This window comes from Meriones unguiculatus, chromosome 16, assembly GCF_030254825.1.
Source record: "Meriones unguiculatus strain TT.TT164.6M chromosome 16, Bangor_MerUng_6.1, whole genome shotgun sequence".
In the NCBI taxonomy this organism is placed as follows: domain Eukaryota; kingdom Metazoa; phylum Chordata; class Mammalia; order Rodentia; family Muridae; genus Meriones; species Meriones unguiculatus.
In genome coordinates this window covers 14,793,383-14,818,643 of record NC_083363.1, presented here as the reverse complement: position 1 = coordinate 14,818,643, position 25,261 = coordinate 14,793,383, and the positions used below count along the sequence as shown (strand labels likewise).

Genomic DNA, 25,261 nt, shown 5'->3' with positions numbered 1-25,261 from the left:
ATCCTATTCTGAATATAATAAGACTGAAGCAGTTTATATTCTCAGAGGAAAGTTTCAGAAGCTAACAATACGAATTTTTTATAAAGAGCCACAGCATCAGCAAGTAGGCACTGAGTACCCGGCAGGCTGCCATTTCTTTAAGTTATAAGGACAGAGACATTTTGTGACATCATTCTGAGAAAAACTATACATTAATCTCAGTAACTACACATTAACTATAGACAGTCTTTCCTTCGTTCACTTTAAGTACACTGCTGATTATGAAAGGATGTTACATGACCATTTCAGGTCAGGAAAATAGCCAGTTATAAATAATCAGCCTGAAACCTCTGGCTTTACTTAAGACTTGAAACAATTATGGCTGTGAACCCTGCTTCTCCTACAAAATTACTTTTTTTTAAGAACAAGCTACTAGCTGGGCATGGTGGTGCATATCTGTAATCCCAGCACTGGGGAGGCAGAGGCAGGCGGATCTCTATGAGTTCAAGGCCAGCCTGGTCTATAAAGCAAGTCCAGGACAGGCAAGGTTACATAGAGAATCCATGTCTCAGAAAAATCAAAAAACAAAAACAAACAAGCAAAAGATTCATTTTCTATTTTTAATTATGTGTATATGTGTGTGTCCATGGGGATACACACACACACACACACACACACACACACACACGTGTGTGTGTGTGTGCATGTCAGTACAGCTGATCTTGATGCCCCAGAAGAGGGCATCAAGTCTCCTAGATCTGGAGGTTCAGATGGTTGGGAGCTGCCCAACTCAAAGTGCGGGGAACCCTAACTCAGGTCCTTTGAAAGAGCAGTATGCACTTTTAGTCGCTCACTGAGCCTTCTCTCCAGCCCTTAGTTCCAGCATTTTACACCCCTGGTTTCATTTGGACTTGCCCATCTATTCATTTCTCCAAAGCCAGAGTGACTGAAGAGTCGCTAGAGAAAAGCAAAATCAGAACAGCAGAAAGCACAGTTGGTGGTATCATCTTTGTTTGTCTGATTTTTGCTATTTGTTTCAACTCTAGTCCCTAGACATTGTACAATCCTCCCCATGCCTACTTTAAATCTAAAAAACAAAATTACCTTTTGATACAGTCAAAGCTGGCGACCACTGGGACCGCAGGATGTCAAGACAAATACTTCCGTTACTGTTTATATTTGGGTGGTAGATTTTTGTTGTGAAAGCAATCTAAACATAAAACGGAACAGAAAATGTGTTGATCAAAAACTATGAGCAAACAGAACCAACCCACTCAGGGGTGATATATGTTCAGCCCTTACACAGCTTTGGAACAGAAATGTATACATGCAGCTTAGCTACTGGGAATTTGAAGGAGACTGACTCAGTTTAACCTCCTCCTCTCCTTCAGGTGTTGGCAAGTGCCTGAGGAGTAACAGGGAAGTCTGCAGTGGCTGGTGTGACTGGCTGAGTGGCACCTGGACCAATTACTCTGGCTTTCATTACACCTCAAAATACTCCCTTAACCTGACTGTCAGTAATACCCAGAAGGCCACTGAACCTATAAACAGAACACCAAGTCTGTCAGGACAGAAGCGAGATGCCTCGGCTTGTCACCCAAAACCAACAAAAAAATCCCAGTCACTGTGGCATGACATCATCCATATGATTTTAAACTAGGTATTTTTAAAACGCTATAACTATTTCCCTGGAGGCATATATGCTTGCTTTCCCTCTTTCACACCCCCATCATTTGTTTCTTCTTTGGACTTTAAACCTCAGAGAATGAGTTTCATCCCCATCTGCCATCCAGTGTCCTTCCTTTGCGGTTCCCAGTGTGAGGGGACGGGGTGGACGTTCAAGATGCGTTTAGTGAATATTTCAAACAGAAACGGGGTCCTCTTAGGTAACACTGGATAGAAAAGCCTGACTCTTGGCTATAAAAAACATTACTACACATTATCTCTCGTAAGGAAGAAAAGTCCAGGAGCCTAACTTGCAGCCAGTGCAACCTTTTATTTGGCAGGCACAGAAAAATACTTGACTAGGAAAGAGTACTTCAGGGCTGGAAAGATTGCTCAGTGGTTAAGAGCATTGGCTGCTCTTCCAGAGGACTCGGGTTCAATTCCCTGCACCCACATGACCGCTCACAACCATCTGTAAATCCAGTTTCAAGGGATCCAACACCTTCCCACTGACATATATGTAAACTAGGCATCAACACACATAAAATAAATTAGACAAAAAAAAAAAAAAGAAGAAGAAAGATTACTTTAGACTTAAAGGTTGCACAAAGGAGCTTGCATACACTAACCTACCCATGGTCTGTGACATCACAAGACCACCTCTAGACGGACAGTATGAAGCCCTGCTACAAGACACATCAGTCAGAGGGATAAATACCTTTGGTGGTTTAAAGGGATAGTCTGTCGGAAAGTGGACGGTGAGGAAGAAGACTCCACCTTGATATGCGCTGTCGGGCTGAAATTACACAAAAGGGAGTGTCAGTGTCCAGCCACAGCACATACTCTGCCACTCTGAACGGTCCCCCAAAGGTTAACAGTGTGAAAGAGATGACCTCATCTTCTACACAACTGAATCCAATATTGCTTGTTAAAAAAAAAAAAAGCATGATCCTTACATCATGAGGTCGAGGAATTTACCTGGAGAGCTGGCTCCTTCCCAGGAATGCAGTTTTCCAAGGTGCTCACCAAGTTTAAAGAGAAGCAGATGCACACAGCAGTGTGATTTAAGCAAACAGATCATGGGTACCAGTGTACACACGAGGACCGCTGTGAGGAGGGAGGGTTTCCTAGAGCAGCCATCAGTAGCCTTAGAAGGTTACAACTAATAGTTGTCTTTTTATTTTCAAATTTTTAAGTTCTATCGTCTACTTAAGTACAACCAAAAGGGAATATGTGAGAGGTTAAGTGGGCACCATCATAAAATTTACCTTAATGTTCATTTGCTAGTACTTTATACTATAGAAGATAAAATTCTAAAACCAACCTGGATGAATTCAATGTTTATGAAATGTTGAATTAAGAATCAACTTTACCAAAGGAGTTTAAGTCACCTAAGTGGCCATAATATTTATATATTATATATACTAAATAGAAACCAGAGAGAAAGATTAAAGGAAAAACAAAAACCACAAAAATAGTAGCAAAATATCTCCCAAATTCCATTTGAATTCCTTCATATTTACTGGAATGTACCATAGGTAATAAAAACAGGTCTGTCATTCTTTCCCTCCTTAAAGTTCTGCATAAAGATTAGGGGATTTTATTGTATAATTATTATTCTTACTATGTTGCTTAATTCTAGTTTATTAAATGTAAAAAAAAAAAGTAAGTAAACAAATGACGAAGATAAGCAGAGCCCGCATGAACAGTCAAGTGACATTGTAGAAGGCGGTGGCGTGTGTTTATGCTGCTGCAATAAGGGGCTTACAAAACGGTATCACAATTGCCTGCTTCACGTCACGTGATTCGCCTGAGGAATACAGTGGAGGCCACGGCTCTGATGGGGAGGCGTGCCTTTAGACGACAGGGCTTGGAAGGTTCGTAGCAGATAATGAACATCAAGCCGAAAGAACTACATTCTTACTGAAAGCTGTTAGGTAAATGTGGTGCATTTTGCCCCTCTGACATAACAACTTAATAGAACAATTTAGTCATTTAGGATAATTCCTCAGGGACTTTTCTTTGAAATTCGGCATACTTTTTTTTTCCCCCAGTTTGGATTTTAGTGCAAATCATTAAAAATTCCATGACGGGGTAGATAAAGCACCCCGGGAGAACTATTTATGGCCATTCAGGACTGATACTGCTATGGAATTCTCACCCAGAAAGCGGACTGGAGCAGAGTGCCTTGCTCTCTCACTATTAGCATTCTGTTCATAAAAAGAAAAGCCTGTATCAAGTCATCGCTGCTTCTCAGGTGAGGAAAGAGACAGAGATAACAAAGAGGGGCCAGTGATAAGCAATCGTCTGCCGTTTAAGGCAAAGGTGAAAAGGACCACCCACAGCTGGACTCCTCCACTTCTTCTGCTGTCAAGAGCCATGGTGAGGCCTACCACAAACTGACAGTTGCCAGATACAGCAGACTTAACTCAAACCTCCTAAAACTGTGGATGCATGAGGAACACTCCACTTCCTTTAAAAACAACTGACACTGCATTAAAAATAATAATAATAATAATAATAATAATAATAATAAAATAAGCTCAACACACAGACTGCTTGCACAGAGAGCATGCCCTTGTTCTGTAATGAGGAGGTATTAGCACAGGAAAACAGCGCTGGGCCCCAGCTTGTATGTGCCATGCTTTAGAACATCACCGCAAACCCTCAATCATGTTTTGCCTCCTGGGTGATTCAGAGGGTGAGAATATTCAACTTGAGTCATAGAGGTCAAAAGGCAAGAGTGAAGAGCAGCCATGGGGGTTAGTCCACACGTGTGAGTTGTACTTACGGGCCCCATGATGGTTGCTTGCCAGTGGAACACTGAAACACAGAGGAATGAGAGTCACTGAGAGTTGCTCAAAGCCATCCTTTCAATGGCAGAAAAACCTAGCAACAGAATAAACTTACAGTCATCTCCCACGGGTCCCGCCGAGCAGTGAGCAGGTGGATCACGCTGTAAATCACTTAATTCCTGAAGGGAAGCAGAAACACTTGCAGTTAATCCTTCCTGTTACAAGGAAGTAGGCACTAAGAACCTGGAAAGACACTGACCAGTAACTTCTCTTTAAATTAAATTAGGTTAATTCTACTCTCAAAGGGCTCTCCCACTGCAAGTAGAAGGATGAAGTTATAGTAAACTCCTTTATGAGAGAGCTCCAGCCTCTAAAAAGATGAAGCAGGATAAAAATGTTTTCCTTTAAAATTCCTACTATGTCCTTATGCAAGATCACATGTCACTGCTAGGCAGATGATACTAACAGAAGCCGATTCCGGCTGGCACTGAACATGCATGAACTCTCAGCTTTCATTTCCAGCCCCAAACAAACAAGGTCCGACTTCCAGGAGGTTACAGTTTAATGAGGAGCGAGGGCTTGGGAAGACGGGTACTTAAGGAATGACTTGAAGGAGCCAAGGATCTGTGCAAAGAGAGGAGGCTGGCTGGGGGAGTGAGATGGCTCAATCCATAAAGGGCTCGCTGTGCAAGCATGAGGACCTGAGTTCAATTCTCAGCATCCATGTAAAAATTTGAATGCAGTGACATAAGCCTGTCACCCCAGCAATGGTGTGAGAGGGAGGCCAGGGGATCCCTGGGGTTTGTTGGCCAGCCTGGCTGAACTGGTAAGTCCCAGGTTCACTGAGCGACCCTGCCTCAAGAATAACATCAAAAGTGATCAAGGAATACACTTGACACCAACCAACATCTTGCCTCCAAATGCCCACACATACACACATGTGTGTGTTCAAACTCGAAAACACCCATGTACATACACAACATATGAACATGGAATAGGAAAGCAGTCAGGCCATGTCCTGAAACCTACAGGATTGATTCATGGGCTCTTCTCTAGCCTTAGGCATTGAAGAAAAGACCAATGACAGACACAGCTTTCAGGTTGGCCAGCCCTGGGCCAGAATCCCGAATACAAGTGGCTCTACAGCTTTAGGAAAGACACAACCATCCTAGCCTTGGTTGGGAAAGAACTGACCTTTCTCAAATAAGAAAGACATGAATTCAGTATTAAATACCACATGCTGGAGAGAAGTTTTAGTAGCTGAGAGCAGGTACTACTACTGTTACAAAAGACCCAAATTCACTTATCAGCGCTCACACAACGGCTCACCGACACCTGCTAACTCTAACTCCTGGGCACCCAGTGCCCCCTTCTGGCCTCCACAGGCACCTGCACTCACCTGTGCATACACTCATGCATGCATGCACACACACACACACACACACACACACACACACACGTGCATAATTAAAGATAAATCTTCAAAACAAAATGGTATCAAAGACAATACAGGGGGACAGAGTGTATGAAAGCCCTGGGCTCTATTCTTACCACTACACAAAGGAAAGATTATACCTGAAGAACCCAGTTCAGTCTAGAAGGTCAAAGACTGTCTATCACTGAGAAGTCAGTGAGGCAAACCATAAGGGATGCGTGGAAGTTGGCTCCGAGGGGGAAGTGATAGGAGATGAGTCTGGGAAGGTAGGCGGAAGCCAGACAGGAAACAGAACACACAGCCCACAGAGGACAGAGGGTGATACAGTGAGCATTGAGATGGTTTTTAACAAGTGGTGGGCTTCAAGTTTTCGAATTTGTTTTTGTCTTAGTTTTGCTGTTTTTAAGAGAGAGAAGGCACATGAAGTTGAATGGGCTGAGAGAGGGAAATATCTGGTCAGAGCTTGGGGATGGGGAAGAATGTGATTTAAAAAAAAAACAAAACAAACAAACAAAAAAAAACAAAAACATCCTACACGAGCTTCTCAAAGAATAAAAAAGAACCAGCAGGCTCCGATTTAAAGGACACTGCCATGTCAAGGGATGAGGAGTGTAAGACTAACTCCAGAGGAAAAGCAGCACACTACGCCATCTGCAAAGCCCAGGCAGCCCAGCTTCTCACTTCCTGGTTCTACAACTGTGCAAGTGAAGAGTGTTTTACTGAGGTAGGCATCCCTAGAAGACAAGGTGGTGAGAATGGCCATGTTGGATCTATGATTCCTCTGTCGGCAACAACATCATCTCTGTGGAAAGGACATGCAAACAAACAGCACCTTCATTGACTCCAAAATGCCCCTGACAGTTGATCGTCGATCTCTGTGCACCAGTTATCAGAGAAGATGCCAGTTAGCATTAAGATACTACCAACCAGGTGTCTAGATTTCAGAAATACTGAAACCTGGCACTGTGGTGGAACAGTCCTGATTGAATCAATTTGGTATTCTAATAAGGATAAGGATGTGACTATGCATATGGGCGTTTTGTCTGCATGTATGCACAGCAGAAGAGGGCATCAGGTCCCATGGAACTACAGCCATAGATGTTGTGAGCCACCATGTGGGTTCTGGGAATTGAGCTCAGGACCTCTAGAAGAGCAGCTGGAGCTCGTAACCACTGAGCCATCTCTCCAATCCCGCCTCCCCTCCCCTTTTTTCTCCTTCTAAACAGTCAGCTCCTGTGTTGTTTGCCACATACAGTTGAGCAATGGGAGAGTCCAGTCTTCTGCCTTGCCCTTGTGTCTTAAAGCAAGGCTTTTGGCATTTAAGCCTGGCACCACTGCTCACCTGGTGACCATGGGAAATGACGTGCTTTCCAGTTCTCGTTCTTCTTTCATACAGTGTGATATTACTTTCACCTACAGTTTACATGACAACAACAGGACATGATACAGGTCAAGTGTGCAGCAGGGTCTCTCTAGCCCAAGGCAAACATCCCAATAAAGGGTGAGACAAGTCGTCGTTCTTGCCAGTTCTCTGGTAGCAAATGACAATGCTTTAAGCCGTGTAAAAGAGTGGGAGAGTCACAGCACAGTTACGGAAGAACTGCCTTCTAACCATGTTTTTCTAATCTGGGATTTGGGAAATGCTTCTAAAATTACTTGTGGAGCCTTCTAAACATTAATGTATCCAAACCTTTTTCCCCCCTTAAAGAAAAGGTATCACTATGTAACCCTGCCTAACCTAGAACTCATTATGTAGACCAAACTGTCTTTGAACTCACAGAGATCAGTTTACTTCTGCCTCTAAACTCTGGGATTAAAGGCATCAGCCAATGTGCCTAACTCTAAACATTAATATAAATAGTACTTGTTTGCACTCATTTTAACTAGTTAATCAGAAAAAAAATGAAGTTTCTAACTGTGGTTTAAAAACTATTAATGATCTGCATGTAAACATTTGCATTGTGGTAATGTGCACAAGACTAAATCAGATATAGACACAAATGTACACTAATTTTGTTTATTAACAAGACATATAACCATATTTTAGCTGCAATAGCCTTCAACCCATATTCAAATCTCAAATGTCAAGCCATTCTTCAAATCTCTTTAAAGTATTACATTTAAAAGAGGTATCTTATTCTCATTATTATTTTTTTTTATGTCTTGATTCCAGTTCCTCTTTAGAAGAGGGAGGGTGATGGATGGATGAGAGGAATAAAGAAACAAACTTAACAAGTGAAGGCTGCAAAGCTCAGGTTCTTAAAGTGTCTATGGAAAGCTCACCCACTGTAAGACAGAGAGCAGACAGAACATCAAACTGCCTTAAATACACATACCTTAAATGCAAAACAAACAAACAAAACAAAACAAAAAAAAAACAGAAAGGAAACGAGGAGACTTTGGGAATTCTGAGATGAACTAATAAAGCAAAAATATGCAGTCTATGCAAACGGCATCCAAACACATCAGACTCCACCTTTGCCCTTAAGTCAGCTCAGCAGGTAGTTTTAGGGGACACAAGGAATCAAGGGTCACTCAGTTATGTGCTCTTTCCAAATGCCCTCACAATGAGTGGTGCTTTCTCCACTTTAACTGATATTATTACATAGTTACTTCTGTCATATCATATGTTGATGGTAGAAATAGTTCAGTGAAATAAATCAAGTTTAATCACCTAAATTACCCAACTACTTAATCACTGTAAACTAATCATTTAGCATCCATCTGAAGGTTCCATTATAATAATCTAATAATCGCAGCGCCTTGCTCTAGTCCTTAACCTCCATTATGTTTGCAGCTCTCTTAAATGCAGCAATGATATTACAGTGTTGTATTTGTTGTGTACTAACAGCTGGTTTTCATCTAAACTTGTCATCAAAGAAACATATCAAATTCAAATTCATCTCACTTGCATTTATCAACTGGAGCATAGTTTTATATTAACACGAAAATTCAAATGCCAACTTCAAGCCATTCACTGAAACACATCACACTTGTTTCTTATCTACTTGAATAGCTTACAGTGCTATGAATGAATGAATGATGCTGAATGAACAGTGCTCATTGTATCATTCGTATGTATTTGCATTTTTTATTTCATAATTATTTTAGTAGGTAAATAGAAATCTAATTTTGACATACAAACTTGACATCTGTTCTAAAATGAACAGTCACGGATACTCTAAGAGTGCGATTAAAGATTTAGGTTCGGAGTGTTAAAAAATAAAACTAACTCAGTGACGCCAGGGCCAGCAGGATGGCTCAGAAAGTAAAGGCACTTGAAGCCAAGCCTGATGGTCTGAGTTCAGTCCCTGGAAACTACACAGCGGAAGGAGAGAACTGGCTCACGCAGGCTGTCCTCTGCCCTCCAGACATGCGTCTTGGCATGTGTGTACAGCGGTACCACCTCCCATCACACACAGAACAATGACACTGAGTTAAATAAACTTTAAAATCATAATGATAACATGCTAGGGTTAAGCCGTCTCTCCGAATGTTCTAATCTGTTCTCTAAGAGTTGACACTAAATTATACAATTTGCTCAAGATTCTCACGAGAGCCAACCGTTCTTCCTTGCAGCTCAGACACTCCACAGTCTTCTACTGTTTTATGGGCCTCTCAGGCTTTAGGTAGACTTCTCCACGTGTTGAGCCGAAAGAGCTCAAAGTACTTAAGACCGTTCTTTTTACAACTCGTGATAACATCTACACGTGTGCATAAGAGCAAAGCAGTGACTTGTGGGGACAACAAAATGTGCAATAGATGAAACACCCGCCAGACCTTGACCCAAACCAATCCATTGTTAACAGATTAGAATACTCCCATTCATAGCTCAACTGGGATGTGGCCATGCCGCTCAGTGTGGGAGGGCTGTATGTTGAAAGACAATTTTGGGGCAGGCAATTTGGTAATGACTATGACAGTGGAAAATGTATTTGGTCCTTGGCCCAGTAACTTACCTCACGGAAATCACCATGCAGACCATGCAGATACACACACACACACACACACACACACACACACACACAGAGTATGTTTGGCATGGCATCTTGTCTAAGTACAAAACACTGACTGCAAGCCATTGCTCTACCAATAAGGAGATGGAATGCACACCATACACTATGGAATCCTGACAGCCATTAAAAAGAACAGATCCCATCCCACAAGCTGACAATGAAGGACGCTGAGCAAAGGTAACACAGGACTCAGGGAGAGCACTCTCTTTATTACGGTCTCTGCTACTACAGTCTCCGGATTTATACACTGCACACGCACATAAAGCAAATGATTGAAAATGCACGCATAGAACTCTGAGCAGTGCATATCCCTGGAGTGTTCTGAGACTTCTTGTTTGAGAGAGGGCGTCACTACATGGTCCCTGCTGGCCCGGAACTCATGTAGCCCCAGTTGGCCTTGAACTCGAATCTTCCTGCCTCAGCCAGCTTCTTGTATAATTTAAAAGAGATGGAATGGGACTGCTTTTCCTCCTCTTCCTTCTAATCTCTATAGATATTTCAAGCCTTTTCTTTTTCAGTAAAAACTTCTGATGAGACCAGGTCTGCAAAAGACCACGCAAACAAACCCAGTGTGAGATCCCAGATAGCTGAATCCTGGCACAAGGGAAGGACAAGGTGGGAGAACCCAGGAAGCCGACTGTCTCACTAAGCCATTTTCCTTGTGATAGTAACTGAACTACAGTTACATAAGCTGTGGACATCAGGGGAAGACTGTGTTTCAGCTTTCTATATGGTGCTGAAACTATTTCTGTTTAATTGATGCAAGTTGCGGGTGTTGAACCCAAATCTTGTGTGACCTGGGCAACCACTGAGCTAAACTCTCAAAGGCCATGATTTGTAAAGATTTAGTGTGTGTGTGTGTGTCTGTCTGTCTGTCTGTCTGTATGAGGGAAGGCACATGAACACAGGTGTAAGATAGCATGAGATTCCCTAGAAATCACAATGGAATCACACGGGGTTGCCGGCTGCCACGTGGATGCTGAAACCAAGCCTGGGTCCTTTACAAGAGCAACAAGCACTCTTCACTGCTGAGCCAGCTCTGCAGCCTCCAAGACCATTTTTTCAGAAGTAAAAGCTTTGGAGTCAAACTTGGTTATGTTGAGCTTTGCTGCTGACCTTTGCCAGTAGCTGTGTAGCCCTATGTAATTAATCCCTCTGAGTCTCTAGTGTGTAATGTGGGGACATCACCAGTGACCTTGAGCTCTACTGAGTTCAAGAAAAGCACATCGTTTAGGATTGGACTCCTGTAGTAGATGCTAAATAAATGCTAAGCCCCTCCTTTCCTCTTTTGCTAGAGTGCTTTTGGCTTTTTATTTTCACTTATATTTCAAGAAAAGGTCTCACTACATAAACAGTTTAACCTCAAATTTGCCATCCTCCTGCCTCCACGTTCCCGCTGCTGGGATCACAAGTATGTGCACCTTGTCCAATTTGGAATATTTTTGGTTTTGTTTTGAAATCAAGACCTTCATGCCTCTTGTTCCTGCATTCCTCTACAACAGCTGGTGGGGTGCTTTCCACATATAGATGTTTGGTATTATTTGAGTCACGTTCCAGTCAAATTCTAGACGAAATGGGGGAATGAACAGATTTGACAGACAAAAACCACTTACTCCCTTGACAGCTGTGTAGGTTGCATGAAGTAAAACGCATAGCAGTCACCTGATTATTGTACAGGTCACTTAACCTGGAGTGCCCTCTGTACTAATGTGTCATTGAACATCATGGCATATGAAAATGGATACCAACAGACTGTCAACTACTGAGGTATTATCTCGCAAAGATAATAATGTCATCCAGGGAAGTCTCCAAGCCTGGAGAGAAGTCCCATGAGGATGTTCTGAGTTTTGTTTCTAGTTTGGAAAACCTCGAACACCCATTCCTTCCTGTTTATTTGGGATGCTGCTGACCTATGTCCAGGTCACAGCTTGGGGTGGCTCTTCCCAGTAGAGTCAGAGGGTCTGTGTTGAGCTAACTTCATCTCAAAGTATATCGGACCCTGACCGCTGGTACAGCTCGGGGTCAGCAGTGCCCAGAAGGGCTGCGGGCTGTGGTGTGGATAAAGACTTTAAAAGTCATCCCTGCTCGGTTTAACCGCGTGGGCTAGCTATAAATGTTCAGGGGTTCTTTCCACGCACACCCTCTCCTAACGCACATAATTCAGATTCTGTCATTTTTGCCTCAGTTTTAAAGATGAGTTAGCAGTAAAGCCCTCTTACCTCACCAGGGAGGTGTGTTTGATCGTGATTAAACTGAGGCAAGGAATTCAAAGAGCACTTACACAAGCGTAGAAAAGTGTCTTCAGAAGATGCAGTTTGGAAGGACTAGGGAGGGGTCCTGAAGATTCTTAGAAGTGTGAACGGCAGCTGCAGCCAGGGCACCCAGGAAACCTACAGAAGAGTCCTGGGGGTGACCTTAGGGGTGTGATCCTCAAAGTTCAGGGTATTTTTCTGGGACACAAAAGGGGTTTACAACAGAGCTAGGCAGCACACCAAACTGACACAAAGTGCCTTTAAATACAACACTAACACAGAGGGGATATGGGGATCTCCCAGTTTCATGAAGTGCTGTATACTTGGCACTCACATCAAAGCTGGGCACAGCACCACCCACTTGTACTTCCAGTGTTGGGGAAGCATAGATCAGGGATCCATGGGGCTCACTGGCCAGCTGGCCTAGCTGACTCAGTAAGCTACAGATTCACCGAGAGACCCTGTCTCAAAAAAGAAAGCAGTGCACTAGCACAGTGGTACCTGCCTTTAATCTCAACACTGGGAGGCAGGGGCAGATGGATCTCTGGGAGTTCCAGCTGGTCGACACTGTGAGTTCCAGGCCAGAAAGGAAAGAAAGAAATAAAGAAGCAAATATACATACATACACAAATGAGGTAGAGAGACCAGTTGTCAACCTTTGGTCTACATGTGTGCATGTCTGCATACAAACACATGGATGCACACACTCATAAAATGGGCCCACCTTCACCAAGGATATGCAAAATCAAACCAAATTAAATCTACTCTAGCACACTCACTGGAAGGTTAAGAGGATTAAAGAAGAAAGTATCAATGCTGGGAAATGTGGACTCTTAATCTCTGTGCACAGAAAACTGCTGGGTGATAAGCAACAACTAAGACATAAATTGTAATAAATAAATATATAAAGAAAAAAAAACAGTGTACAACACAGCAGTCCTACTGGTGAATGCACACCTCACACACAGAGGCTGGTCTTGGGGATCTCATTTGAATGGCCCCAAACCAAGGACAACCTGAATGTCTACCAACTGCAGCAGAGCTTGCTGTATATTGAGGCTGTAAGAGCGAAGGAACTTAAGCTCCATGAAACAATTCAGACAAAGGTCTGAAACAGCACAGGGAGACACCAGACAAAAGGAGGCATACCACAGATTTCACTTTAAGGGCAGTTCAAAAGCATCAGCTTCTCTGAGGGCAGGGCAGGAAGAGCTGGGGAGAGATGCCTCAGGGGCTCTTTTGAGGGCCTTCCTGAGTTCCACTGTCTTCACTTTGTAAAAACCCATGACCATTCTGTATGCTCTGTCCATGTATTTTATAGCTCACCAAAAGTTTACACAGTAACTTTAAAAATTATGTTTAATGGTGTGTGTATGTGGGAGGTGGGGGGGGCATATAGGTGTGTGAAGGGGTTAGGAAAGGGTTTTGGATCCACTAGAGCTGACGTTCCAGGTGATTGGGTCCAGAGAACTGAACTTGGGTCCTCTGCAAGAACAGCAAGTGCTCCCAACCCCTCTATCATCTCTGCAGCCCAAAATGGCACTTTTAAAACGAGGCTTCCCTTGAATAACATGACATCAGAGGAGAGGATGTATGGAGTTCACATCACGTGAAGTATGACTATTAGATAACATCAGCTACATATCATGGCAAGCTCACTGGGTGAAAACGCATGTCCCTTGTAGACACACATTTCAGTTTCATTCCAGAAATCGGAAAGAGGAATGGACTGTTCATTAGGTTTCTTCACACCTGAGACAATGCTTAAAAGAAGCCAACCCTCTTTCTGAATATAGAACAAGCAATGGATAAGTACCATCCACATGGACAAAAATCACTCCCCAGAGAAACATGGTCTCTGCCAAAGAAGCAATTTTCCAAGCTCATGCGATGGGCGTGCAGTAGGGGTATCTAAATTTCAAAACGCAAGCTATTAACAGGTTACAGGCCAATGTCCTTATAGCTTGACTAGAACCATTTAAAAAATAAAATCTGTTGCAAGGCTGAAAAAATGTGTATGTAAGGGATTTCTAGAGCCTTCTGCGGCTAGGCATGTCTATTCCAGTACAGACTTCTATAATCAGCAAGACACAAAGGGAAGCATTGGGAGGCCTCAACTGAATTTAAATGGGCACAGATGGCATGTTTATAACACACCCCCACAATATGCTAAGTGTTCTCCACAAAACCAACCAGGACACAGCCCCTGCCTCTAGGGACCTGACTTCTAAAAGTAGATGAGGCCTGCCCAATTCAAAGAAAGTAAACAAATACAAGCCGGTCGTGGAGAGAGAAGGAGCCTGTGTCCTTCTCTGGGCTTCCAGAAGAGTAGCAGCCCCTTCACCAGCATCAGCAGAGGAGCCCAGCAAGCCAGGGCGGCCTTATTTACCCCAAGACATAACATGACGCTGCAGAGTAAGGATTTGTGGAGAACCCACGCTGAGCACACGGACAATGCTTTTGTGGCTGTCCAGCTGTAACAGGCAGAAGGTCTGAACCCGCATATGAGATAATACACGCCGTGATGGGCATGGGCAGTGGCCAGCACGCAGCTGTGCACAGGGGCTGAGGAACGGCCTCAGATTTAAATTATCCAGCGCCACGCACAGGAAAGCATTTATGCTTAAAAGCCCTGGCTTCACCAGCAATTAACTAACAGGGTGAAAACATTTCTCCCTCAAAACCCCAAACCAGCCAATGACTCTTACAGGACTCTATCTTTCTCTTTCTCTCTCTCTCTCTCTCTCTCTCTCTCTCTCTCTCTCTCTCTCTCTCCCTCCCTAATTTAGTGTTGCCTCTAAAGGGACATGTGAGCTACATTTGTTTGCCTGGAAATAGGCATTTTGTAGGCTTATGGTCCAGGCTGATCTCCATGCCCAGCAGACTGCTGAAGCTCTTTCAACAGAGAGGTGTCCAACAGTCAAAAGTGTCTCCCCACATAGGACCGCTCCTGTGCATCTGAGTTAAAGGACATCTTGATTTGACACCATGTGGGTTCTTCCTTGGAAGATTTCAAAATGCTGACATTCAATTAGTTAAGTTCCAGGAGACAGGCTCACTTCAACAAGCTGGTCCTGGCAGCTACACACATCATGTGTGTCCGCCAAAGGTCGCTTTTAGGGGGGTTGTCTCTGAGTGTAGGCGTTAGGTATGTGTGGTCAGGTCCACGTGGAAGCCACGGGTGAGCCTCCTTGAGTCGTGCCCCTTGCTTTCCAGTTTTCATTTATTAACTATCAGAGCACGTGTCCATGTTTCCGTGTGTGATGTGCACATCTGTGTAAACACGAGTACGGGCATACCATTACTGCACACATCGAGGTATGAGCCCACCTCTTGGTGGCTGGCTCTCTTCCTCACTGACGAAGTCTCTGTTGTTGCTTCTGCCAACTCTCCCTCCGATCTTGCCACAGGAGTGTGAGGAATGTAGATGTGTAGCCTCACGTCTGGCTTTTGGGCTCTGGGGCTCAAACCTATGTCATCAGACCTGCACAGGAAGAGCTTTACCCACGAGCCATCTCAGAGGTCCCTGCTTGGCGGTTGTTTGGTTGTTGTTGTTTTTCTTAAGATAGGGCCTCTCACAGGCCTAGAACTTGCAAAGTAGATTAGGCAAGCTGGCCAGTGAACCCAATTGGTCAGCCTGCCTCTCCAGCACTGGGATTACATGCACACTCAGATTCTTATATATGGGTACGTAGGTCCCCACTTATGTAGAACAGGCATTTCACCCACTCAGTCATCACCCCAGCCCAAGACAGCTTTCCCAAGAACAGTACAGACAAATTCCACGGGGAGTGGGGAAAGGGGGTGGAGTAGGGTGAAGAAAGCAATGACCCTGGTGCCTTTGTCCCCATTGGTGTGCATCAGGACCAAAGTCCAATTTTGAATAAAATGTGGAGGTAAGGATCGGGAACATTTTCTACCCAATACGTCATCTCGGCACCTACTTTTCTAGACTTCCGAGCAGCCACAATGGCTACATTCCCCAACTGATTTCTTATGTCTAACTGCAACAGCCCTTTTATTTCTTACTTTTTACTGGCTGTGTATGTCTGTGCACATGTAAGCATATGCGTATTCGTGAGTGTAGGCATGTGTGTACCATGGAGTGCCCTCAATCTCTGGTTGCTTCTCACCTTCCACCTTCCTTACAACAGGGTCTCTGTGTAACCGGGCTAGCTGACTCGCACGTGTCCATGGGTTCTCCTGTCTCCTAACCCATCCCAGCATAGAGGGGCTAGGGTTATAGGATTTCACATACAGGCTACTATACCTGGCTTGATGTGGCTTTGAGAATTTGAATTCAGGGTCCTCACTTACCTTGGGTGGCCAGTGCTTTGCCCACTAAAGCATTTCCCCTGGCTTACAGCATTCTTTGAAATAGAAGGCCCTCACTTACTTCAATAAGTACATACAATTGCATATATATATTTCCATCTGAGGAATTACACAAATGAAATGTATGTACTTTAGACAAACCCAAGCTATATATGAATATACTTTAGGAAGTCTTAAAGTCAAAACACATTTGTTCATGTTAGTGACCTAAAGTCTAGCTTCAGCCATCTGACTCCTTCCCTTCCTGACTACCCCAGTTGCCCACACCCTCTCATTAATAAGTACACCAAAGTGTTCTGAGTCTCCTCAGTCCTCATCTCTCCCAAGAAGGAAACTTCATACATGCCAGTGGAGGTCCACAGGGTAAAGGTGTCTGATGTAGTCAGAACAGAGACTTACCAGGATAAGGAGCTAGACAGTCCTACCAAAGCATCCAGGAACACACTGGATGACAGGGCGAGAAAACGCAAGAAACTCAGTACCAGACAATCTTCAAGACTTGTAGGGCCAACCAAGGGGGCAGGAATGAGTAGGTCAGAGCAACTCCAGAGAGCCCATCAATTTTCTTACCTTCTCACTTTGATATCCCCTGCCATCACCCCGGCTTGCCCCCGAGTTGATAATACTTAGACATGAGCTTAAACCCAAGCTGCTTGAGTCTTTCCGCCTAACACACTCCCAACATGTCCATAGGGCCCCATGTCAAGCCTTTTGCAATATTTCCCATTCATTGTAAGTATGGTTTACAGCTGGAATGATGGTATATGTTCATAGTTCTCAGACCTCAGGATGCTGAAAAATGTAAGTTCAAAGCTGGCCTGAGCTACATAGTAACTTTTAAGGTAAATCTAGACTATACAGCTAGTCCCAGTCAAGAAGGCAGGCAGGCAGGCAGGCAGGCAGGCAGGCAGGAAGGAAGGAAGGAAGGAGAAGGAAGGAGAAGGAAGGAAGGAAGGGAAAGAGGGAGAGGGAAAGGGAGGGAAGGAAGGAGGGAGGAAAACTTTGTCCTACTCAAAATGACTATCTATTCTTCAAAATACCATCTTGCCTTTATTGATTGTTCAACATGGCTTCCTCTTAGGAGGATTCTTAATCACTTCCCCTTTCAACTCAGATACATATTTATTCTCTCTCTCTCTGTGCCTGTCTCCCTCACTTCTTCCCTCCCTCTCTCCTTCCCATTCATGTTACCAACCTCACCTTTTATCTTCAGGTCTTACCTTAAACATGACTTAATTAGAGGTTTTCTCTCACCCTCAGTGTGTCTCTACTCTATTCCCAGAATACCTTGCCAGTCTCTGCTGAGCACATTCACCAGACTAAACCCCCCTGGTTGAAAGACACTGCATCCTTTGCAACCATCCCCAGATTAAGAGATGTCTCATGGCTTCACCAGACAAGCTCTGTACCGAGTATACATACAGTTCTCAGCGTGGCCCTTCCAGGCCCTCCATTTACCAAGGTCCCATGCCCTACCCCATCAATGCTTCCCAAAGGCATGGTTATATGTTCCAAATTAGTGGTCAAGTTTCTAGTGTCTTTAATTCTATAGCTTTCTGTACATTAGGGATTTCCTATTTGTCTTTCAAAATGCTTCCCATTCCCCAGAGCTATGTCTAAGTCCATCTTTTCCACTGAAGACTTGTGATTTCCTCCAAATGAGTTTGCCCTCCTCACCTCTGACTTCGTTCTACGTACATGCAGTGTTCTTTCCTGTGGTATTTCCCTACAACTATTTATTAGTAGTTAGAGTTTTTGCCTTACCCTTATTACTGGTTATACCTACTTTCCCATGAATCTGCTTATCTATTTAATATACCTTCTATAAGAAGGGGTTCTATAAATGCACAACTCAGGATCCATAAAGCTCTACCGATGAGGCGGCTGTGTAAGGTATATCTCTCTAAATACCTGGAAGAAACAACCCTTAAAGGATCAAGGCACCTGTCAAAGAGATGGAGGCTAAACAGAATTACAAAAGCACATTACATTACTAGTCCATCACAGAAATAATCCTTATCTGTGTCTCAAATAATTGATCTGTAATCAGAACCTACTAACATCCTATTAAACATTGTGGTGCCAATGCTGAAAACTTTAATAGGATTTTGAATATATCTCAAAGTCAATAGAACTAATCTCACATGGCTGCAGAGCACACAGCTCGGTTTTTACCTTTGTGACAAGTTTAGATGTTTGCTGAACAAAAAAAAACCCACAAATGACAAGTTTACTTGAAATTATAAAGGAGGGGCTTGGATGTTACTCAGTGGTAGAGTCCTTTATATAGCATATGGGCTCGGCCCCCCACCACAGCAGGGGAAAAGAATTAGAGACGGCTGTTATGTATATACCCACACAAATACATATATGTAAAATAGACACAAATCCACAGAAGGGACCATTAAATGATCACATTCACTATCAGGTCTCTATATGCGGAAAATAATGACTGGCTTTCTTGGCCAAGGTCAAACGGTAAAGCTAGTGAGAATATGTATGTGCTCAAGAGAAACAACGAATGAGAGTAGACCAATAAAAAAGGATTCTCTATTTCTCTCTCTCTCACTTCGCATCTCACAAAAAGTTTGAAATGACACTACTTTGTAAGGAAGCACTGAGGAGCATTTGTGTTCACAGACACTCAGAACCAAGACAGGACATGACCACCCACTTCACAAAACACACAGCCGACTCTAGACCCGAGGCTTCCGCTACATATCACACACACACCCCTACTCTTATTTGCTTGTTTTAATGGTTGAATTTTTTTTAATGATTTTTATATTATTCTGTAGGGATGGGTGTTTTGCCTGACTGCATGACAACATGTCTGGATCCTGTGGAGACTAGAAGAGGGTATCAGGTTCCCTGGAACCAGAGTCATAGACGGTTGTGAGCTATTACGTGGGTATGGAATCAAACAAGTGTCTTTGGGAAAAGCATCCAGTGCCCTTAACCACTGAGCCATCTCAGGCCCCTAGTTCATCATGACCAAGAAAGATGGTGTTTCTGGAAAAAAAAAAATGAAAAAGAGAAAACCTACTTTAAAAATGTGCATAAAACATTAATATGGCTACCAAGTACTTGTTATTAAATATTGCTTTTCACAGCTCTATTCTTTTTTAAAAAAAAATCTTTATCTTTTTTGATTTATGTCTCTCTCCAGCCCCCAGAGTTCCCTTCTTAATAACTGCCAAAGAGTAAGCACTTAATAACTGTTTATGTTTGAAAAAGAATCCATCTTAAACTGGGCGTGGTATTGTACACCAACGGATCCCAACACTCAGGAGGCTGGGGCAGAAGGAACATGGGTGTGAGGCCAGCTATACAGATTCTGTCTTAAAGTAACAAGAATAAAAGCCATCAGGGTGCTACTCTTGAATGTCCACTGTGGCTGGATGTCACTGACTGTTTATTCTGTTGCTACCTGGGGCAGAAAACAATGAGTGTTGATACTTCGTATTAGATGGAAATGTGTCCAAGCCCGGACCATTTTATCTTGTGAATGGATGACTGGCCGGCTGGTTTTTATGGAGAGAGAGTTGGAATTTATTAAGGATTTTAACACAGATTTAAAGCTAGGCGGTAAGGAAGAGAATAGTATAAACCCAATGGCAGGGTTCCTTGGGAGAGTTGCTTCTTTGGGTCACATTCGTTAGTGATTTTCAAAACTTTCCTTTCAGCCATGTACCTTAAGAAATAGATTTTTACTATGTATATAGTACTCACATATACATAGTTCCCTGCTGCATCACCCAGCTATACTATTCCCAAACTCCGTGGCATCAGGGGAGAGTAGCCACTCTCAGCACGGTGCACACACACGGGTTATCTGAGCAAGTTGAATGGGAAGCATGTGGCCGAGCCCACTCCTCTGAAGAGGAGACTTTAAGTTTGACACCCTTCCAAGCATGTGATACGGTGTCCCTTATGATAGGCAATATACAAAGGTAGTGGTGGCATATGCCTTTCACCCCTGCACCCAGGAGGCAGAGGTAGGTGGGTCTCTGAGTTCTAGGCCAACCTGGTCTGGAGAGTGAGTTCCAGGACAGTTAGGGCTACACAGAGAAACCCTATCTTAAAACGAACAAAGATAAGCAACATACACAGATCGGGAAGAGAAAGCAGTCGGCGAAAATACCCAGGAAAGGGAGGGGCAAGACAGCAAGAGAGTGGGACCCTGTGCTTCTGGACTGCACACTGCTTCCTCTTTATCCCAAGGAGAACTGCCCTTGTGTTGTCTGTGTGATGCTGAACCTGAAGCAAACTAAATGCACGTGATCTCAGCTTCCCGGGGATCACATGGACCAAAACAGTCTGCATTCACACACATATGTTCTCCGGTGGGTGGCTTGAGAACCTCCCCCAGCCCCAAATTACAAATCTCGGCATGCTGTGCAACCCAATGTCACTCCAGATCTTTAACGGGCGAGAGAAAGGACAAGTCACTTAATACCCATTTTCAATGAAAAATCATTTCTTCCAGTATTTAAAGGGGGGAGGGGACCAACACATTGGTAAGCAACCATTACATTTCTTGTATCACTTGATTAAGCAATGCTGAATGAAAATACAGGCCCAAATGCTTCTGTTTTGATGCTCCCAGCTTCCTGGAGGCAATCTGCATCCTTTGGTTTTCATGTGCCTGGTTCCCCAAATAGATGGCAACGGTCTCATCTAAGTCTATGCTATTTATTTCCCCCAGAGAAGGGGTCTCAGAATTTTTAAGCTATAATATATTATCTCGTCTTCTTGAACCTTTGTTATGGTAAAGAAAGAAAAGTACAGACTGTTGGAGGTGGAGGAAGGCAAAAGACTGAGTTTAATTACAGAGGCTTTAGGGCAGGAAAATCCCCACTTACTGCTTCCTCTCCTCTCTGGAGACAAACTGTTCATCTACAAACAACAAAGACAGTGGGCGCCTCATGTTTTCTTACAGGCTATCTCTCTTCTTCTGTTGTCTTGCATTTAATCTTATAATGTGAATAGTTCACTACTCAAAGGCCCTTAAATAATTGGACCAATTCAGTTATGTCAAATGAAAATCCCACAATAAAATGATACTGTCAGAAATATCTAAAGAACTACAAGCAACTGCTTTTCCAAATCCTTTTGGAGGAATCAACATTTCCAGGGGTGCGGGAAGATGAACAAAGCTGTTATTCTCCGGCATGTTTAGTGATGAGGATCATCTCTGAGGAGCAGGGTGACTGAGCATCACTCACAGCTGAGCTGTGGTGATGACTAAATATGCAGGGTCCTAATTATGGGGTTGAACATCATATCGCTAAGCACCAGTCCTCATAAACTCGTTTGACTCTATGTCTTTCTTCTTACGTGTTTGTTTGGTTAGTTTTTCGAGATAGGGTTTTTCTCTTCCAGGCTGGCCTCAAACTCAGAGATTTCCCTGCCCCTGTCTCCTGAGTGCTGGGAGTAAAGATGTGTGCCACCACCGCCTGGCTAGTGTGTGTTTGTTTTTGAGGTAGGGTCTCATATAGCCCAGGCTGGCCTCCACTCAGAATGTAACTAAGGATGATCTTGAACTTCCTTCCCATCTCCACTTCCTATGTGCAGGGGATAGCAGGAGTGAGCTGCCATGCCAGGGTGGTGTGCATGCCACGTGAGCACTTCACCAGTTGAACTAACGTCCCAGCCTCTTGACTCCATGTCTTTCACTTTAAAAAAACAACATACAGGCCCACATGATAGAAGAAGCCTGCATCTAAGCCATCTGTGGGGAGGCTGTCTACTTTGGAATCCTGTGTACCCAGGTTAACATCTCTGTGCCTTTGTCTTATCTGCAGAATGGGAATACAATTGTTTCTAGCTCCAGGGCCTCATGAAGGAGTCAAACGATAGCTCTTAGCATGGTGTTAGGGAGAACAACCTCCACACATGGCGGTGGTTGTCATCCTTGGGGTGGGTGGGAAAAGTGAAGTCAGCTACAGAAGCCAGGAACAAAAGGTGGATCCTCTTTCCCTTGATGACTTCAGACACAGAGGGTCTGGCTGCTTACGATACCACATTAACCTGACCAACACAAGCACTGTGATTTAGAATCACACAAATCAAAATCTGAGCAGCTCAAAATATTTACAAAAAAAAAAAATAGAAAAGAAAACCCAGCATTTTAACTTATGTTCATATACACAATTTAGATTAATTATTAAAAAGCCAAATGCTCAATTTTTGGAACCAAATACAACCTACTTACTCTGGTGGTGCTGGCAGTTGAACCCAGAGCCTTGAAAGCAGTAGGTGTGTGTTTTAGCACTAAGCCATACTCCTAGGCCCAAATGTTTCATTTTGGGACAGAACATTACACAGCAAAGAATAATTATCTGTGTTGTGAGATTTGTGAAAGAAAAGCCTTTTGTTTCACTCTTCAGAAGACAGACAAAAAAAGGGGGGGGTCTACCACATACCATCTAGCATAATCATTACCTAAAACTCCTTATCTAAAATAAACACAAAGGGAAAGAAAGAGACCACGATGCTGAGGACAGCTACATTATGGTTCCTTTCTCTCTTAGGTTTCAAAGTGCTCCGTACTGTATTATAACATTTATCATTTAAAATGTGATTTTTTTTTTTCAAAGCAAAGTGTATTAAGGACTGAAAAACAGTGTTCACAGAAGAAACACCTTGAAAACAACTAATAATAGACACCCAGCTGAAAGCTGCTCTCTTTTGTCAAATCTGCTGCGGGCTTCTTTCCTCAGATTTTGTTTAAACTTTATTCCTTCAGTGATTTAGGCGGCTGTAATAACATCTTTCTCTATGTCTAAAAATAGGGCACGGGTGTGTAAATTTATGAGCTGAAATGCAAAACTGGCACAGAGTGTCTAAATTAGAGCATTAAATCCTTTAGTCTACTCTAGCACAGAGATATATTTGAAGCACTGATGTCCACATGCTTTGTAAAAAGACACAGTTTTAATCCAGTATCTTTGTTCTTTTCATAGGTAGAGAAATGAGAGGCTGTGAACATTATTCTCAAATGTGCCAAATCACTTCTCAAAAGATTAACTCTGGACAAAACAAGTTTCAACTCTAGCCTCTGATTCCCTCTTTGGATAAAGAGAACAGTGCAGAACATCAGGGCTTTTGACCTTTCCACTTTAACCCCAACTCAGCCTCACCGTTCAGCATCTTTCCACTGGCAACACTGGGGACTCTGCTCCCTACACTAGGACTATTTCCCTGCCTATACTCTCAGCTATACCACTACAAACCTGGGCCTCAAGACCTGATATAATAGGTAAAGAAATCGCACAACCCAATGGCCTGAAGCTATCTGATTGCTTTAAAAAATATACTCACAAAAGAAGGCCAGGGGTCGGAGAGATAGATGGCTCAGCCGTTAAGAATGCTTACTACTCTTCCAGAGGACCCTCAATTACCAGTACCCACATCAGACAGCTTACAACGGTCTGTGGCTCTGGCATCAGTACCGGATACCCTCCCCTGGCCTCTGTGGGCACCCCCACACATGTGGCATGTACTCACAGATAAACACATTACAAATAAATAAATCTTTTTTTTTTAATGCCAAAGATTGGCATCGAATTCCACTTGTTAGAATAAATAAAACTCAAATGAGAATCTGAACACTGAGATATTAGAGGGCTCTGTAGCTGCGCATGGGGCAGCCTGTTCAGCCCGGACTTGGTTCTAAGCAAGAGGACAGGGAAGGAAGGGGGAAAGATGGCTGAATCGGTTGGGGCTGAAGGGGTGGCTGGCATGATTTGTGGCAGTCAACATCTGACGACAGGAACACAGTATCAGATCACCTCCAACATCTTCTCCAAAACATGGGTTTGTCACAGATTTGACACCAGTTGTACTTAAGTGTTACCTCTGTTCTAGACAACTCTATTTAACATATAATATCTACTTTAAAAAAAAAGTAAAAAGAAGCAGGCATTTGCCATAAGTCAAATACATGGCCTTAGCATGACTGTCAAGACGTATCAAGCCTACACATACGATAATGTATTGTTTCTCCGAATAGCTATTTGCTATAGATAAATCCTATGGTATGTAAGAGCCAGTGTGTGTGTGTGTGTGTGTGTGTGTGTGTGTCTGTGTGTGCACGTGTGCACAAGCACGCATGCACACCCACAAGGCCACATGGCAATGCCTCGCCACCATGAAAGGAAGTGAAGGAATCGAAGTTTGAAAACTTCCTTGGGAAAATGGGTGTTGTCTGATCCAAATGGGAACCAACATTACATCGGCGTTCAGAAGTCGGCATGATGATGACTGCAGCTTCAAAATTTGTTTATATGGTTAAAAATAAAGTGCAACCCTGTTATCTTCAAACGAGAAAACGTCATTATCTAATAGGTGCTGATTTTACATTTTATAGCAAGTTGACCTTCAATGGTACAAAGAACAGCAATGATCTACACAGCTAATGTCTGCACCAAAAAAAGAACCCAACATCTGGCTGGGTGTAAAAGTTGCTGTCCTCTGTACCGAAAGATGCCTGTCTACTACCGCTCCAACTCGGAACATTTGCAGCGAAGTGTAGCTGGAAAGGTTGGTCCCATGTTTGGGGAGCCATCCATTTCTTGTGAAATCAATTACCAAACACATTACCCAGCGTTGGCGCAGTTGCTTCCAGAGCGCTCCCAAACAGCACACTCCCACCCAGGAAGGTCTATCGCTGTAAGATGTTAAGACACTTGAGTCAGGGGACAGGCCAACAGGAGAAATGGGTGCGGTAAAGAATACAAAGAGAGGGGGTCAGGACGAATCCTATGTGCCGACTGACCG

General features: G+C 43.4%; 1 protein-coding gene across 2 annotated transcripts in view; it reads right to left on the bottom strand.

Annotated features, from left to right (window-relative positions):
• Window positions 1–25,261, bottom strand: part of Ube2d1 (ubiquitin conjugating enzyme E2 D1) — a 29,255-nt gene that overhangs the window by 3,054 nt on the left and 940 nt on the right. For both annotated transcript variants that reach the window (XM_060369371.1, XM_060369372.1), the window contains exons 2-5: window positions 4,555–4,618; window positions 4,436–4,467; window positions 2,363–2,440; window positions 1,084–1,189 (exon numbers count right to left, since the gene is read on the bottom strand). In XM_060369371.1, the coding sequence (XP_060225354.1) occupies window positions 1,084–1,189; window positions 2,363–2,440; window positions 4,436–4,467; window positions 4,555–4,618 (280 nt within the window). The remainder of the gene's footprint in view (window positions 1–1,083; window positions 1,190–2,362; window positions 2,441–4,435; window positions 4,468–4,554; window positions 4,619–25,261) is intronic.